Source organism: Pyrus communis, chromosome 15 (genome assembly GCF_963583255.1).
Source record: "Pyrus communis chromosome 15, drPyrComm1.1, whole genome shotgun sequence".
Classification (NCBI taxonomy): domain Eukaryota; kingdom Viridiplantae; phylum Streptophyta; class Magnoliopsida; order Rosales; family Rosaceae; genus Pyrus; species Pyrus communis.
Genome location: NC_084817.1, coordinates 4,372,996 through 4,391,462, shown reverse-complemented (window position 1 = coordinate 4,391,462; position 18,467 = coordinate 4,372,996). Strand labels below are relative to the sequence as shown.

The following is an 18,467-nucleotide window of genomic DNA, read 5'->3' as shown; positions in this document are numbered from 1 at the left end:
TAACACGGATTGTTGAATTTTGATCAAACGGCTACAAACAGGAAGCCCTTCTAAAAGTTATGATAATTGTAACCGTTGAATCAAAATTCAACGATCCATGTTAATGGGTCAGGAGGATCCTGATCTCCTGCTCAAGAGAGGATCCAATTCCCTCCAACACCACCCCCACCCTTACACATTGCTCTTGCTCTCTCAATCACATCCATTCCATCATTGCATTGCCAACTTCTTTTTAGTTTCTACTCTACAGTCCTTTTTAGGTCTTCTGCCTCCATCACCAAATTAAACTACAACTATTTTCTATAGAATCAATTCAAATGCCCCATCATCCAAAATCATTGGTGGGGTCTACTTGTCTATCCATTGCCGGCTTTCCATGCGGTCACACTTGCTAAATAGGAACGTTTTTGTTCACAATCTTTAATTATAACGAATATTATTATCTATTTAGTATGGTTAGTTACGCATTGTTTATGGGAATTGGATCCCATTTGGATTCACTTTGTGGGAATCTTAGGGATCTCCACATCTTAACCATTTATCATCTATCGTATGGTCAGAAATTATTTGAATTTTTTATTTAAAATTAAACTCAAAAAGTATCTGACGAAAACTGGTCCCACGATATACGATAAACGGCTAGGATGTGGAGATTCTTAGGATCCCCACAAAATAGATCCAGAAAGGAGCCTCTTCCTTGTTTATGTACTTAATCTTTAGATAACACGGTCTGAATTGAACATGACAATAACAATACAACACAATTAAAGATGACGATGATAAAGTTATGCATGATACCATTATACGATTCGTTTTGCAATTAAATTAGTGTGATATTAGCTAAGCTAGGATTCTTTGTCGTTTGTAACCCTGCTCTTTTCCCTTTACTTTAAATTTAAGCCTTAAAGTGTAGGTTAATGATGATGGATTGAGGAATAATATGTTTAATCTTAACTAACCCAATTATTCCCATTCATCTTTTAAACCAACTAAATTACTTTTTGATTGGCACCACTGTTTCAAGGTCAATGTATCTCTATCTGCTCAACCGCACTAGAAACTTGTAAATGAAGGATAGCTAGCCAAGATAACGAAAATCCTATCTCTAATCTTTATGCCATCTAACTAACTTGCGTTCTTTATGTTATGTCCATGTCATGGAGAACTATTTTTGTGAACAAAATCCCTGTTAATTATGCTAAACCAAAGAAAAGAGAAACAAGGAAAAAAAAGTGCATCGGTACGGTTATATGTCTCATCAAAGAAAATATGAGATTTTTAATCATAGCTCGCACAAAAGGTGCAATGAATTTATAGATTAGTCGGTGGATTAATCCTACAAATGGCTATCATTTAATTCCCATCACTTATCTTCAAAAAAGATATGCTCTTAGAATTTCTAATCTTAAAAGTCAGATAGATAGGTGATGATAATGAACATGTAATAATCGATTTTTCCTAGCTAAAAAGGAGTTCAGAAAAAACTCTAGTTAGAAAAGTCATGCAGGAACACAGATTGTGGTACTCAAAGAGTCATTTGGGTGGTCTGCAAACTAGGTCTACATGCAGGAACACAAAGGATTGATCTTCAGACTCTTATCAATGTTGCCTTCCTTAGATTGTTTCAATAAATTCGAAACTTGAAAATAAATGTATTTTCCATATTTTAAGAGTAAATGTATGAAATTCTTCTAATAAGATATATATGTGCATATCGATGTACCATGAATATTGCATGTGTTCATTAAATACACATGAGAATAACCGTTAATTTTCACACTAAATTATTTTTTTGATCAAATTTTCACATTGTATTAGTGTGAAAGTGGTCGAAAGTATATACGTTCCTACCTAAAGAATCTCTCTCTCTCTCTCTCTCTCTATGTAGAATAAAATAGTTGTTCGATCGTATAATATAAAATGAGAATTCAGTAGATCAAAAAGTGGAATGAAAAAGGTGAAAAGTGCCGAATCATTATTCCCCTCACTCTTTAATGTGCGTTCTTGTGTACACCCACATTCCATGTGGCTCCACGCATGCTTACACACACACACACACACACACACATATACAAACTCGCTTAATTAGCTTCATATACCTTCTATACACATCAACTGTATCGAGACGTATATAGACATTAGAGTAGTAGAGAATTTGTTTGTGATATTGGTCAACCTATGAGGACAAAGAGACATGGGGTCGATCTAATTGTTATAATTCCACAAAACCATATTCGTCAATCACTTTCCTTCCTTTGCTTAAATAATCCGATCCCCACAGCCCTACTACTCCAACTCTCCCTCCTAAAAAAAATACCATATTCTTTTGCCTCCACGCTCAGACTTTTTTTTTTTTTTTATATAAATATTTTGTAATTAATTTGTTGCTACAAGAACAATAATATTATTAGAGAGATCGATGGGTTTTGATCATGAAGCTTGTAACACTGGCCTTGGACTCAGCCTAGGTTGTCAAGGTAATCCAGATCATCATACAAATTTGCAGGCTTTCGATCTCGATCACCAAAAGAAGAAGAAAATACAGTTGAAATACGATCACCTATTGCCGGCTCTAACCCTAGGTCCATCGTCCGGGGCTAAGATCGAGGCCGCCAAATCGGATGATCATTTGCACCAAGTAGTATATGTACAAGCACAAGAACAGGCCTCTTCTCCCTGCAGCGGCGCCGTTTCTTCGTTCTCCAACTCATCTAGTTTCAAGAGGGACAGAGGTTTGGGTGTTGAAGAGATAGAGGGAGAGGTAGAAGAAGAGAGAGTAGTGAATATCACTACTTCATCAAGAGTAAGCGACGAATTATATGATCAAGATCAAGATCACGAAGGCAGTCCTAGAAAGAAACTCAGACTTACAAAAGAACAATCCGCCACTTTAGAGGACACCTTCAGAGAGCACACTACTCTCAATCCAGTAAATATTATATTTTTCCATAAACCATCTTTATTTATGTATTTATTTGTCTTCATGTTATTATAAGCTTGTGTTTAGATTATCATTGTTTATCAATAATTATCTTATCGTATTAATTTTTCTAGTTATTTGTCTCATGTTATAAGCTTTTTTATTTTTTCAGAAACAAAAACAAGAACTGGCAAGAAAGCTAAACTTACGCCCACGACAAGTTGAAGTCTGGTTCCAAAACAGGAGGGCTAGGTATAATTTATTTACTTTAATTTCCAAGATGTGCTAAGTATTTATCCTCACTCAGTGGGACGTCTCGAGTTCAGTTAACATGAAGATCAAGTTCATACTTAATTATTCTTATTATTTGTATTCAAAATTTTCAGGATGTGCATGTTTGATGCTTGTTCATATGAGTCTCCACTAATATATAATTTTCTAATATTCTTAATTTATTACAATTTTGTAGGACCAAGCTGAAGCAAACGGAAGCAGAGTGCGAGTTGTTGAAGCAATGTTGTGAAACATTGAAGGAAGAGAACAGAAGGCTACACAAGGAGCTGCAAGAGCTCAAATTAATGAAACAAACAGCAACAGCAGCAGCACCCTTTTACATGCAGTTTCCAACTGCCACTCTCACCATGTGTCCCTCCTGTGAGAAAATCTGCAACGTCGGCGATCATCATAATCATAATCACAACGAGTCATCGACAAGTCCATTTTTAGTCGGGTCGAATAAGACTCACTTGATCTTCAACCCCTACAGTACTCATCCATCTACAGCTTGCTAGCTATAGTGTGCTGCCAAATTAATTAAGGCCAGATTATCACTAGCCTTTTATATATATATATATATATATGAATGCAGCATGCATAGTTCGATTTAATTTGTACAGAATGAAGTTTAACCGTAGAGGTTAAGTAATTTCTGTCTCTTATTTACGAATATTATTGTGTGCATGTATATGTTATTATATTTTGCGATTTTAGCTAGTCTCTCCTCATGTCAAGGATGTTTTTGTTTTCTTGCGTCTTGTCCATTGCGTCTTGTCCAATGACAAATCTAGCTAGGTTTACTTTGTACGTAATGTCACTGTTATGGCATGGGCAATTTGTGGATCATAATTAACAATATGGTTTAATATGAGAATGATGTTTACATATGCACAGCCTATAATTGTTCACACTATGAATTTCAGAAAAGTTGGTGGACCGGGCGAGTGGGATGTGATTTGAACAGAGGTGTATGATTAAATTCGAAGAATTTCTTGGTGTATTTCATAGCACGCGATCTGTTGCTTTTTCTAATACTAATAATAATGATTCTATGTAGTCTATGTAATACTACAGTTTAGTGATATTCTTTTTTATTTATAAGTGAAGGGTTTTAGATTTGATTCTCGTCAAACACAAATTTGAACTATATTATTGTTAACCCAGTGTGAAACTTCCTTAGTGTAAATATATATTATCATTTGCTTAAAAAAATCAAGAATGAACATTCCCTAATTAGTTCTTGATCATAGGAGTATAAACCACTTCTGGTCGATATATATTAATTAAATTAGTTCATGATGAAGTGTAGCAAACATGATTCTTTTGTAAAAAAATAATAATAACGATGAAGAATTTGTGTGCATGCTGAGAACTTTTGGCTTAACTTGTAATTAAAATTTTATTGATTCTTTTGTAATTTACTTGTATAAGTCCACACATTTTGTCTATGAACAATTTTTTTTTTTTTTTAAAATGGGAAGGAGAGAACGAGAGAGAACGTGGAAGTGAGAAGAGAGTTTTTTATTTTGAATAATATTAGGTAGATTAAATTTGCAAACTAAATAATGAGTCACCAATAAGAAATAAATACGTTAATCAATACTTTTATTTTGAGTAATATTAGGTAGATTAAATATGCAAACTAAATAATGGGTCACCAATAAGAAATAAACACGTTAATCAATACTTAAGTGATAATCAAATTATCAACTTCCATATCACTTAGCTTACAAAGTTTAGTCTACAAATTTAGGGGGTGAGAGATTTTAATTCTTTTAATGAATTTAGGTGTATTCAATTAGGATTTTAAGTGATTGTTTAATATTCAACCTGTATTCAATTACGAATTTAAAATAGTTTATTAAAATCCTTAGAAATTTAGGTGCATTCAATTAGAAGTTATAACATTCTAGGTGTATTCAGTTCGAAAATTGTTTCAACAAATTTTAAAAAGTTGAGGATTTTGAGGGAATTAAAGAGATTTCATAGTGTATTTTAAGCATTCACAAATCTCACCTCTTGCCCTAAGATTTCAGAGGAATTGACTCAAATTTTTACATGGAATCTCTACAAATCAATTAAACTCTATCAAAATCCATAGATTTATAAATCCTTCAAAATCTCAATTGAATACACCCCCTTAGTCTCTCTAGCATTATCCTGTTATTTAATTTTTTTTTTAACAAACGATATTATCTACACTAAGAGGAGGGGAGTGAGCTTAGTCTCACAATGGGTTAGCAATAACGTGGTTTAAATTCGTCTTTAGTGAGAATTAAACATAAGACCTCTCACTTACAAGTGAAGAAGGATACCACTAGACCAAGGTACTAAGTGGCCCTTTTATTTGTTAATATTAGAGATATGTTATAGGATTACATGTGGGTGGGGCTTAAATAAAAAATAAAAAAAAAAACAAATTTTGATTAGTGCGAAATTACTTTACTGTCCATGATTTTATTTTGTCATAGAAGATTAAATTATCTTTTCATCATCATTTAATTGACAAGATAATTTTGTTAATAGATAGTATAGATGTAGAGAATAGAATTCAGTGTCTAGCATGGTTCTCATAAACCGGTTAAAAGTTGCAGTAATCGAATTTTCTACTAGCATATGAGTTCATGCGAAATTTTTATTATAGGTGTATCATGCAGACCAAGATTTTAGATTATGATCCTTAGATTTGGTTATTGAATCTTTAACTTAGGACTTAATTGTCAATAACTTTGATGTTTCGAAATTAGGAAGTCTTTATGACAATTTAACATGTCAAAGAAACCTAGTTGAAATGAGGTGATGTAATGGTTGAAATTATCGTCTGTTGTATGGAGAAACTTTTCCACTGCAAAATTTTTAAACGTCCTCTTGACGTATGCAACTTTAAGTTGTAATCTTCCATCTAAAGAGGAAATAAAGAAAGTTTTACAAAAAAAAAGAAAAAAAGAAAAAAGGAGGAAATAAAGAAAAAGAAAAGCAAATCTTTAATGTTGAAGAAAGCAAGAAAGAGAAGGAAAAGTGACACTTTCCAACTCTTACAACCGACTACTCATTTATTTTTGCGTAAATCTGACATTGATACTTTTGGAAGCACTGCAGGACTATTTACTGGCTTATGATTTTGATATATTAAAGTTTGCCGTGCCCACTGCCCTAATTTGTTACCAAAAGATACAATTCCTTGAACACAAAGAATGACAAGACAAAACAAAATTAAAACAAACCTAATTGGACGATAAGACCTTTTGACTAAAACTGTTTGTATCACCTTCATTGTTAACTTACAATTATGTGAACTGTCTTATTATTAAATATATTGAAGGGTTTTGAATTTTAAACTCAACATACTTCTACTTAGAGCAGCTCCAGCGGGAGGAGTTGCTGGAGGGACGGGCTGAGGAACAGTGGGCTATTACCCGAGGGAGGAAGTCCAACGGGAGCCAGCGATGGAGCCGGAGCAGGCCCGATGGCCATTTGACATGGGCTGACGTCAAGGAGACGTCAGCCGCGTTTTTTTTATTTTTTTTCTGTCAGGCAAGCGACGTGCGCGCACGTAATCAGACATAAAATCAGAAATTGGGGTCCGCGACGCACTCAAAAATCTTACCGTTGGGGAGCCATGTGGCTTCCCCATGGCCGTTGGATTACAACGGATATAAATTTTGGACCGTTGGATTTCCAACGGTAAAAAAAATAAAAAAAATCATTTAATACCAGCCGTTAGATCTGAAATCAACGGTCCACGTTATTAGACTTTAAGAATTAAAAAAAAATAGTTAAAAAAAAGAAATATTACCGTTGTGCCACGTGGCACAATCTAGAGTGTTGGAATTCAAATTGGTTTAAATCCAACGGTATAGATTAATTAGGTGAATAAAAATATTAAAAAATGTAAAAAATTATTAAAAATCAGAAGAAAAAAAAATTTGAAAAATTTAAAAAAAAAAATTGATTTTACTTTTATATAAATACCTTCTCATTATCTTCTATCTTACACCACAATTTCATATCTTCTCAAAGTTTCAATCCAATTTCATATATTGTCAGGTTTGAATCCAATTTCATAGTTTTATATATTTACTTTTCTATAAATTCAACATATATTGTCAAGTTCGAATTCAATTTCATACTTTTATATATTTACTTTTCTATAAATACATCACCAATAATTATCTTTTCAGATAATGACACGTGAGAATAATTAAAAATCTTATCGGAAATCCATCACCAATAATTGTTTTTTCGGATAATAACACGTGACGCAACGAAAACGATTAAAAATCTTATCCGAAATTACGAATAAAATTATTTTGAATTATTTTATAAATAAAAAATACTAATATTTTATTGCTATTGTCTTTTCAGATAATAACATATGGCGCAACGAGAACGATTAAAAATCTTATTCGAAATTACAAATAAAAGTACTTTGTATTATTTTATTAAAAAAATATTAATATTTTATTACCAATTGCCAGAGCTATTGAGTGCAAGGGTAAAGATACAAAAGATAATTACTGTTCATTAAAAGCAATTACTGTTCACTAAATGAATAGCATAAGAAATTACCTTAGGGACAATAAACCACGCTGGAACTACTCTTATAAACTTATACTCGTTTTCACTACGGAGCTAACCTTAGCCAAATGGAAGTGGTGTGAAGCCACATGAGAGCGTGGATAGCCCCAGGCCCCGTTTGCAGCTCCAACCATATAGCATTAGCATGTTGGTTTACAAAACTTTTAAAACCCACCGTTTTAATTAATGAAGGTGCTGAAAGAAAATTTATTATAAAATAAGATCTACTGTCGCGTGTTGTTGCCATGGTAGGTTTAAGCCATGACGTTTTCATCAAATGTGAATCCTCTTCGAATCCTTTTTGTGAGGATTCTGAGAATTCTTAAATTATATCTGTTTATCGTAAATTGTGAGATCAATTTTCGTTAGATAATGTTCATATTTAATTCTAAATAAAAATATTTAAAATAATTTTTTACCGTACGATATACTATGAATAAACACGATTTGAGGATTTCTAGGATCCTCACAAAGAGGAATCGTTTTCATCAACTAGTTCTGCGTTTATGCTATATTTTTGTAGTAGTAGTTGTCAAATGAAATCTCTAAAGCTTCATCATTTTTCTTTAGTTTATTATCGTTAATGACAATATCATTAGCATTACATGTATTATTCTTCACTCATGAGTATGTGATTTTATGTTCAACTCTAATTAATAGCGAGTGTGATGATAAATTATTGTGGCTCACTCATAGCGTGACTTAGCTCAATCTTTCACTCTTACTGTAAAGTATTGTTATATCAAAATATTTATCCATGTCATTACAACAAAACCTGTAAAATTTGCTCACAATAATTATATTGTGCTTAATTCCTTTAATAAGGCCTAGCTAAAGCCCCTCCTAGCCTTGATTTCTGGCTTAGCCACTACCAAATAGTTTGTATCTACCGTATTTCTAGTATTCATTAGAATCTACTTATTTGATAAATTAGAGACGTGAGATGTTATATATTTGAATTTTGTGAATCTTACCTACTTATTTGAATTTTGTGAATCTCATATCTTTTAGATGAGAGACGTGAGATATAAATAATTATATCTAGCTAGTTCACTCACTTGTTGTCCATTGATGCAATTATGATAAAAATGCTAATCAACATTGGGATCATAATCATGTTGGTTATACCATAAGGTACTTGGCTTGATCAATGATCAATCTCCTTCTTTTTATGCTTTGTTAATTTTACTAAAGAATAATAATACTTAGTTCTGCATTTGCTCCAAATCTGCTGGAGAACTTGACAGGGCTACCTTTAGGGTTGTGTGCTTGATGACGATGATGATAATAAACATAATTAGGTATGTAGCCTTCTCACCAATGTATTGAAACAATGCTATCCAAACTTTAGATAATGACTAAATTATATCATCAATTCACTTTTGGACAAAATGGAAAAATTGGAATATACCACTAGATTTAGGGTTAGGTGTAGCTTCATATATATAAGCTAATGTGGTCCGAGATGATGATTGTTCATTATTTTATGAGTACTTTTGTTTGTTCCGTGTTAGGTTGGGTCATGAGGGTGAAGGAGACAAATCTAATTCGTAATCTCGGAAGAAAGATATTGTTCTTTTCTTGCCTCTGCCTAGCTACAGAAATAAAAGAATATGGGTGCATATCATGGATCCACAAACTTTTTTTATTTTATTTTATCAAATAGTGAGTGAAACTATCAAATGTTTAGGAAGAAGAAGATTGAGAGAAATCAAATTATGACTAGAGTACATAAACATTATTGTTTTTTTGTCACATTTGCCATCACGACTTCACTGAGTGATAACCTCTTATTATTGGATAATGACTCAAAAGGTGTCTGCTTAGTGTCTAAGGCATCCAAACGTGTTAAATGACTATTAGCCTAATAATATTTCTTTTAATTTTTAAATCATTGCTTCATGTAATGATGTCAAGGGCGGTGAATAAACTAAATTCTATTTTTACGTAAGAACATCATGGGATTCTTGTTTGACGTTGGGCTACTTAAAACGAGGTTGTTTATTATCTTTGCTCTCTATTTACAAATACAATCTAACACGCATGTAAAATTAATGCATTAAAATCACAAAAAAATAAAAAATGTTTGTAAGCATTTGTAAAAATAGTGAGTTGTATGCAAACAAGATATTGCTATTTAAGAAGTTTAAGTACTTTCATGCTTAGAAAATTTGTATAACACAAGTCTTGCTTCAAAATTAATTTATCATTTCGTTTTATAGACCCCTGTCAGTTTTCAGCTGACTAATTTGGTAGAGCTGAATTTGGGTTGCAATTGAGCTATTTAAAGCTTGAACCCAAGTGATCTAAGGAATGGTGAGACCACTACTCCATGTTGGGTTAGACTTTGTGTCACCATTGCAAACCTGTTGAATTTTGTAATACTACAGCTATAGCCTATAGCCACATATATACTTTACAGAAATTCGTAACTATAACTAAAAGCCCAAACATGGGTTAGACTTTGTGTCACCATTGCAAACCTGTTGAATTTTGTAATACTACAGCTATAGCCTATAGCCACATATATACTTTACAGAAATTCGTAACTATACCTAAGAGCCCAAACACATGGAATTGAAGGTTGGATTGTTTATAGCCCACAGCACTAACCCATGTCACTCACCTTTATTGCCATCTTAGGTGGATTCTTTAGAATGATGAGTTATTCAACTCTACGTTCAGTGAGAAACACGTTATAAAGTGATGATATATGTATTGGGTATTGACTAGTAAGCCTTATTTTGGAGTGTTCACTTGTAGTTTATCTCTTAATTTTTGTTTTATCCGGAGTCACATATCCTACAATTTCCATTCCAACATCATTAATTAACTTATTTTTCATTAGATTTTCTTGAGGTTGAAAATGCTGCATCTTATTATTATTATAATTATTTTTATATAAAACTTCGGTAATACGAGATAAATTTATTGACAACGAAAAAAAGAAGTTAGACTATATAAACCTCACCCCTCATAAAATAAGGAAAAAAAAGAAGAGGAGAAGTAGTATGTTGAAAAGATGGAGAACAGAAACTTTATCTTCTAGAAACGAGAACAAAGAAAATTCAAGGGAGAAAAAAAAGAAAGACGTTTTTGTTTTTTTTTTTGGGGGGGGGGGGGGTGTGTGTTTGTGGAACCTAATTTCTTTAAAATCAAACTTAAAATGTCCAAATTAAATTCAAACTTAAAATGTCCAAACCTCCCACATGGTCAAAAAAAAACAAACCAGCATGAATCGTTGGCCGAGGTAAATCATGCCATACCAAATTGGAGAAGGCAAGCCCATGTTAGCAAAGTTTGAGATGTTACGTAGGAGTTGATGTAGACGTGAATTAGTTAGGTTGTTGTTAAATCAAACAACTCTGTATTAGATAGTAATAGTGAAAAGATAAGATTCGTTTAACTGTTTCCTATTGGGATTTGCCTAACCCTATTATTCATGACATGATTTTCCTTTTTCTCAGCCTGTAGCTGGATTTCAAGAACACGGCACCATCCAATCCGATGACTTCTAAAAGTGCTTAATATATGTTTTTACCTAACTATCTATATATATAGCCTCTCAACAAAGTGTAACCTATTAAACCCATCATTTTATTTTTATTTTTTGGAAATTAAATCAACGATTTACTCGGACCAATTGAATATGCCTGCTGCCATTGAAAACAATTATACCAAGATTTGTGCGGATCCTTAATTTATAACCCATATTAATTTTTCTAAATGAAAAAAAAAGTAATGTCAGAGAGATTAAATTTTTAAACTAAATTTTGTAAACTAAATAATCTGAACATTGATAATTGAATTATTACTTAAGTATTGATTAATGTGTTTATTTCTTATTGGTGGCACATCATTTGATTTACAAATTTAATTTAAAAACTTGATCTTCTTACATTATCCAACAAAAAAATATTCATTTTCTTTGAGAATTTTTTTAGAACTTGATCTTTGATTGGAACTAAACCAAACCAAACTTCAATGGTTTTTTGTTAATGAGTTTTAGGGGGCTATCTGAATGATCATTTTATAAGAAATAAATTAGAGTAGTGCTATTCACACATCATTTTTACTTCTCATCCATTTTTGTTAATTTTTTGTCCATTGATCTTCTTCAATTCATTTGATCCGACCAACGAAAATTGAGAGAGGTGTGTGAGAGGTAAACATAAGTGTATGGATAGCACCATCCATAAACTATACCGCCGTTCCACCATGTACTAGTGCAATTGATCATTCAGCTTAGTTTGTGTGAGTGTTTTATTAATTTATAATTATCCCATATTAATTTTTCTAAATGAAAAAAAAGTAATGTTAGAGAGATTAAAATTTTAAACTAAATTTTGTAAACTAAATAATCTGAACATTGATAATTGAATTATTACTTAAGTATTGATTAGCGTGTTTATTTTTATTGGTGGCACATCATTTGATTTACAAATTTAACTTAAAAACTTGATCTTCTTAGTATTATCCAAAAAAAAAAAAATCATTTTCTTTGAGAATTATTGTAGAACTTGATCTTTGATTGGAACTAAACCAAACCAAACTTCAATGGTTTTTTGTTAATGAGTTTTAGGGGGCTATTGAATGATCATTTTATAAGAAATAAATTAGAGTTGTGCTATTCACACATCATTTTTACTTTTCATCCATTTTTGTTAATTTTTTGTCTTTTGGTATTTTTCAATTCATTTGATTCAACTAACGAAAATTGAGAGAGGTGTGTGAGAGGTAAACATAAGTGTATGGATAGAACTATCCATAAACTATACCGCCGTTCCACCATGTACTAGTGCAATTGATTATTCAGCTTAGTTTGTGTGAGTGTTTCATTAGGTAAGGATAATAAACTTGTGTTCCTCCTAAGGCGGAACCTACTTATCTCTTCATTTGCCATTTATGTATCTTCATTGTAGGAATATAATAATTAGAATCGTTCAATATCTTTATTATCATTTAGATATTATATATGCAAAAAAATCATTCAATTTAGAAATCGTTTGTCATATATACATGTCATACCAATCAACGGTCTAGGAAACAAGTAATATCTTCATAATTAATTGTTCATTTGTTTGATCCATATGAATGGTTAAAAGACCTCTAAATTAAATGATTTTTGTATGTATGATCTTTACATGATGACAAAAATAATGAATAGTTATGATTATTATGTTTCTCCGATGAAGATGTCAAATCTTAAATGGTGAACAAGTAGGCTCACCCGCGAGAGAACATAATCATTACCCATTGACAAATGGTCTAATCTATCATTATTACTGTTCTAAGTGAATGAAACACCGCTTAAACAACGAACTTATTCATTTCTGTCCATTGCAATAGTGGTATTTCTTTATTATTAATAATCATAAATTTGAGATTTCCTTTTTTGTGTTTGACAATTCTATTTTTCTTGCTTTTGCGGTTCAATTTAAATACAAAAAAATTTATTTACCGCCAATTAGCAACCATCTTTCTTGCGTATTTTCAGTTTCTATAGGCAGTATGCGTGTATTGAAAAAAAAGAATAACGATGGTATGCGTGCATTGATAAAAAAAAATTAACGATGCTCAAACTACTGATATTTCACTCCTTTTTGGTGCACAATGAGGCAAACATCAATTCTAAAACGTCTTAATATCACGTAAGATAATGAAAAACAATGGCAACAATCCAGCTTACTGCCAGCATCACATTACTGAAATATACGTAGGGCCCACTAGATAAAACCGCAGCAACACAGCACGTAATAATGTGTGTAAATCATCAACTTGGATTGTGGAATAGAGAACATTACCCAATTAAAGTTGGCGATAAATATTACAAACTAAGATATATAAGCAGTATGCTCGTCTTAAGATCACACATATATGAAACTAATTAACCCAACTTTAACTATGAGCCTTGCATGAGCAGAATAGGCAACAATGTGATGGAGTTGTTTAGGTCATGGCCCGAGACGGTAGTGAACGTCACCTGTGTAGTGTCCATCCATATAGAGGGCTGCATTCTGTGGGTGTAGGCCATCCATCACCATGAACTGCATGTCCTCTGACGGCTTCCAGTGCCTCTTCCTTTGATTTATGAACCAATTGTTTATTTGTTTCTGATCCAAACCGGTAGACTCCGCCAATGCCACCTTCTCCGATTCCTGTTTAGTAACATGATCATTTTGTTAGATTGTAAACCAGATCATATATGTCATTAACAAATCGTCTAATTAGTGATACGAAATCCAATTAATTAATAGTTTGACAACATAACACAACATACTATTTGACACGAGAAAATTCCTCTATGATCCAAGAACGAAATGACATGTACCCATTCTTAATAGGATCTCAAAATCTCAATAAATTGAAAACATATACCGAAGGATATGGCCACTTGTAATGTAGCTCCCACCAACTCAGGAGCTTCTGCCTGGCTTCTTTGGGCAATTTCCCTTTCTTCTTTTTCTTGGAAAGCTCTTGCTTCAGGCTACTTAAGTAACCACTATACTTTCTCAGCAGGTGATTCTTGAGCTCTCTGTCTTCAGCTCTTGGATCAATCTCAGGCACTTCAGTTTCTCCACCACTATTCTCCTGCTCGTCTTCAGACGAACCAATTCCTTCACACTTGTCCTCTGCATATAGTAACATGCATGCAATTCTTAAGCATAATACCACAGAAACCAAGGGACACAAATAAGTAGGGGTGTCCAAAGGAGAAAACCGGCGTGTGAAAATCATTTATATATCAAAACAGGAAAGAATGGTACCGGAAATCCATCCCAGAAAGTGCATGTGCATGCGTTATGCTATATATTTCAAAACAGGAAAGGAAGAGACAGAGACTTTGGCTACAAGAACTCGTGATTGATTTATTATATATTTTCTTACAGATCGATCGTGCATTATGCAGACATTGTTAGAAGTAAACTTTGTTTAACTATTACAAATCATGCATTTATATATATTTATACACGTTCAGGAAGGCTTTTTCTTGAATTTATATTATGGAGATTTAAATAAAGTAAATCAAAGAACCAGTCGATATAAGATACTGTCAAGGTTAAAAGATATATGAAAACCATAGAGTGTGAAAACAGAAGAGATACTCTATTGCAATCAATAGAAGAGTATCACATATAAAAAGTAAACCACTCGTCTAATAAATATTTATCACGTGATGAATTAGTAACGAGATAATATCTTATCGACCGTTAAGGTTAGCTAAGCTACTCTACCACTAGAAAGGAAAACAACAATAATAGATTCATGCACGCATAAAACATAAACAAAAAAGAAGAGAGAAAGAAGGATCATGTGCATGAACGGAAGACAAGTCAAATCTGGGGCGTATAGGTATATAGCTAGCATGGAACTTAATAAATGGGGGAATTCTATTTCATATGAATTCTGACATGTCCGGACTGTCTGCATGGTGTAGCTAGCTGATTAAAATAGCATCCGATGTCCTTTCTCTTGTTTTTATAAGGTTTTTATTCTGATTCCGGTTTATACAAGGTTTTTTGTATACGGATTTGTTTATTCAGGCATCGTTAAAATACCAATTTTAGCATATTTAATGAGGAACTAGGGAACGAAGACAATCATGTTATATATATTCCCCAACCCATATAGGTCCTACATAAGGAAAATTAGATTTATGAAACAATGGGAGGTCTTGATTTTGGGAAAACCCTAAAAGGAATGAGAATTATTTGTCAGAAAAAGAAGAATCATTAATCAGATCAAATGTGGATATATTTTTAAACCCATCCATACAACAAGCAAAGAAATTACGTCGTCATGGCACTATTAAGCTCGAGATTAAATGTGTATGTACATCAATAGTTATTGAAGCCACTCGTGAATAAAAAAAGGGGCAGGTGTGGTTTATTGTTTCTTCTTCTTCTTCCTCTAGCTTCCTCTAGCTTCCTCTTTGTTCTTGGAACGCACTATTTGATGGGTCAAAGTTTCTCCCTAAAAAAATAACTGGATTTGACGTACGCCTAGAAAATTAAAGAGATACTGACAAGTTGTGGGTACTCTTCTCAAGGTGAGACAAAACAGTAGGACTAGCAGTTTTTGCAGGCATTTCAAGACCAAAAAACCCACATCTCCCATTTTATGAATTTTAACTCCAAGCTCCTTCCCCATGCTGCTTATGTTATAATAATAGTTAAATTAAGTATATATGAATTTAGGTTAGTGGTAATGGATACATGTACATTAGGTAGAGTTCGAAAACGTCCAATATAACATAAAAGAATATAAGCACATGGATATATGAGTCCAAAAATTCCTTGTGTGTAGAGAAAATAAGAAAAACTTACCAGAGGGTGAGAAGATCCGAAGAGGAGGAGCATTATTATTATTTCCAAGCATGTTAAGCTGAGTTTCAATCCTTCTCATGAAATCCATGGCTTCTTGTATTGGCCTTGTTAGTTCTTCACGATATTTCACCAGCATATCGTAGTATGCTTCCTGTTAAAATAGTACGTAATTCATCCATCCAAATTTTATTGTTTATCATAATAAAAAACAAGTAAATGTGCATGAAATGTATAAATCCCCATTAAAAAATTACTAACTAAGAAAACAAATTGAAATGGAAGATAGGGATCACCATGAACTGATCGAGTTCTGGGTCTTTAAGTTTCTAACTAAGAAAACAAATTGAAATGGAAGATAGGGATACCATGAACTGATCGAGTTCTGGGTCTTTTGAAGTTTCTCTTGAAGTTCCTGAAGATCGCTGTCGTGCCTCAAACTCCTGTCTGGCAACTGAGAGTCGAGGCACAACATCAGATGGAGCTCCCACCTACATCCATAACACAACAGATTCACAAATCGAACAGATGTGCTTAGCCAAGTTCGTTAAAGCATTGTACTCTCTTTTTGTACCAGAATTTAAATCTTTCTTCTCATCGTTTAAATGAATTTAGTACAAAATCTCGTTTATATAATTGATTTATTCTTCGTGGTCTAAAAAGAGAAAAATATGTTAATTAATAAATAATTACCCTTTGGCAATCCATGTAAGCTTCCACGAGGTTAGAGTACTGAGGGTGGGCGATGATCTTGGCTTTGATGGCTTCAACTTCGTTGGAGCTCAGGCTATGATCATCGTTTTGAAGATCCAAATTATGCTGTAGCTGATGAACAACTGGTTGGTGCCCTCTTGATGAAGAAACAAGATGATGATGATGATTATTATTGTTATTGTTGTAATGAAATTTTGGGTGGCCATGTTGTGATGTGGTGGCTTCGGTCTTCACATTAATTGGGTGTGCTCCTGGAGACTGAAAATTACACTGATCGCCACTGCCGCCGCCGCCTCCACCGCCGCTTGATTGAAGATGAAAGGTGTTGATTCCCATCTGATGATCACTTGCAGCTCTCCCATAATTTCCTCCAAGGTTTGGTGAGGCGTAGAGGAAGTTTCCCCTACCACCTGAACTCTCATGATCCATTTGATTGTTGTAGTCTTCCATTTTATTTCTCTCTCAACAAAAAGGTTTCTAATTTATAAATCAACTAAAACCCTAGTAGTAAAGGGTTACAGAGGAAGAGACCGAAACCTAGCTAGTGAACACAGGAAGGAATAATTTTATGAGTACTGGGAACACAAAGCACGACGACCAGAGGTTTTTGTAAGCCAAAAGGTTAAGGAGTTGAGTAGAGAAATGGGAACTAATATATTTATTGGCAATCCATGGGATTATGGAGGCGAGGAAGTGAAGCCAAACAAGGAATTAAGCATGTTATAATTTCGTTACAGAATAATACATGTCATAATTGATTGTTCTGAAGTACTGAGAGGAGGAGATGGCGTGGCCGGAACCGGCAACTCGCGGCACCGTGTTGTGCGAGGGTGAAAGAGACTGACAATGCTTTGTTGAAAGAAAATAATGAAGTACTTGAAAATGCTCAAAAGCTACGACTGTATACGAGACCTAGCGATCAGGCAACTCACTAGTCACTAGATTGTAGATTTTTCTTCCATATCTCTCCCCCCCCTCCCCGAGTGACGATTTTTAACCTTTGTTTCACGGAAATTTTTCCTTTTTTCTTTTCATTAATTTATTTTTAACTTTTTTATTTAATTCAATTTTATATGTTCCTTTCCTTTTCTTATTTGTTTTTCTCCTATTTCGCATAACAAAATAATTTCCGTATTTATTTCGGAAAGAAACAATTACGATTTTATTAGTAATTTAATAGTCACGGTATTGATGGATCTTTGGACGGACAAGCATGAGGACACAAAATCGTCTCATAATCCTCTTGGTAAACTTTTAGCACAAAATCGCTAAGAAAATGGGTGAGGGAACATTCTTTGCATATAAGCAGTGTCGATTATGAAGAAAAACTACAAAAGAAAGTGTCGATTCTGAAGAAAAACTACAAAAGAAACTAACAATGACCGCTACAATAGGGACTCTGCGTATAAAACCACCAACGAAACTATCAGTTATATGAGGATAAACCGCACCAACTTTACCAAGAGACATGAATAAAAGATACAAGTCCAAAAATGGCAAATCGAACATGAACAAAAGCCGCATTAATTATAATCTAGAGAGAACCCACATAACAAAAGTTCATTCCCATTTCCAGCCAAACCCACACTACCTAAAAAAAGCTAAGTGTGAGGATTTTGGGAGAAGGATTGGTTTGAAAAAGGATAAAGAATAAG

The 18,467-nt window shown here is 33.3% G+C and overlaps 2 protein-coding genes across 2 annotated transcripts; one reads left to right on the top strand and one right to left on the bottom strand.

Annotated features, from left to right (window-relative positions):
- The first annotated feature begins 2,265 nt into the window (after positions 1-2,265).
- LOC137718751 (homeobox-leucine zipper protein HAT22-like) lies at positions 2,266-4,157 on the top strand. The gene is made up of 3 exons (XM_068458289.1): positions 2,266-2,929; positions 3,093-3,172; positions 3,390-4,157. The coding sequence occupies exons 1-3, from the start codon at positions 2,420-2,422 to the stop codon at positions 3,709-3,711; spliced, it is 912 nt and encodes a 303-aa protein (XP_068314390.1). The 5' UTR covers positions 2,266-2,419; the 3' UTR covers positions 3,712-4,157.
- A 9,238-nt stretch (positions 4,158-13,395) lies between these two features.
- LOC137718337 (homeobox protein knotted-1-like 1) lies at positions 13,396-17,729 on the bottom strand. The gene is made up of 5 exons (XM_068457866.1): positions 16,792-17,729; positions 16,467-16,589; positions 16,102-16,252; positions 14,153-14,406; positions 13,396-13,932 (listed from the first exon to the last, which is right to left on the bottom strand). The coding sequence occupies exons 1-5, from the start codon at positions 17,260-17,262 to the stop codon at positions 13,729-13,731; spliced, it is 1,203 nt and encodes a 400-aa protein (XP_068313967.1). The 5' UTR covers positions 17,263-17,729; the 3' UTR covers positions 13,396-13,728.
- Between the last annotated feature and the right edge of the window lie 738 nt (positions 17,730-18,467).

Coding starts and splice junctions, on each gene's coding strand:
- LOC137718751 (XM_068458289.1), top strand. CDS start 2,420: ATGGGTTTTGATCATGAAGCTTGTAACACTGGCCTTGGACTCAGCCTA. Junction 2,930..3,092: donor AGCACACTACTCTCAATCCA/GTAAATATTATA, acceptor TTATTTTTTCAG/AAACAAAAACAAGAACTGGC. Junction 3,173..3,389: donor TTCCAAAACAGGAGGGCTAG/GTATAATTTATT, acceptor ACAATTTTGTAG/GACCAAGCTGAAGCAAACGG.
- LOC137718337 (XM_068457866.1), bottom strand. CDS start 17,262: ATGGAAGACTACAACAATCAAATGGATCATGAGAGTTCAGGTGGTAGG. Junction 14,407..16,101: donor TCGGATCTTCTCACCCTCTG/GTAAGTTTTTCT, acceptor TACTATATGCAG/AGGACAAGTGTGAAGGAATT. Junction 13,933..14,152: donor ACAAGTGGCCATATCCTTCG/GTATATGTTTTC, acceptor GTTACTAAACAG/GAATCGGAGAAGGTGGCATT.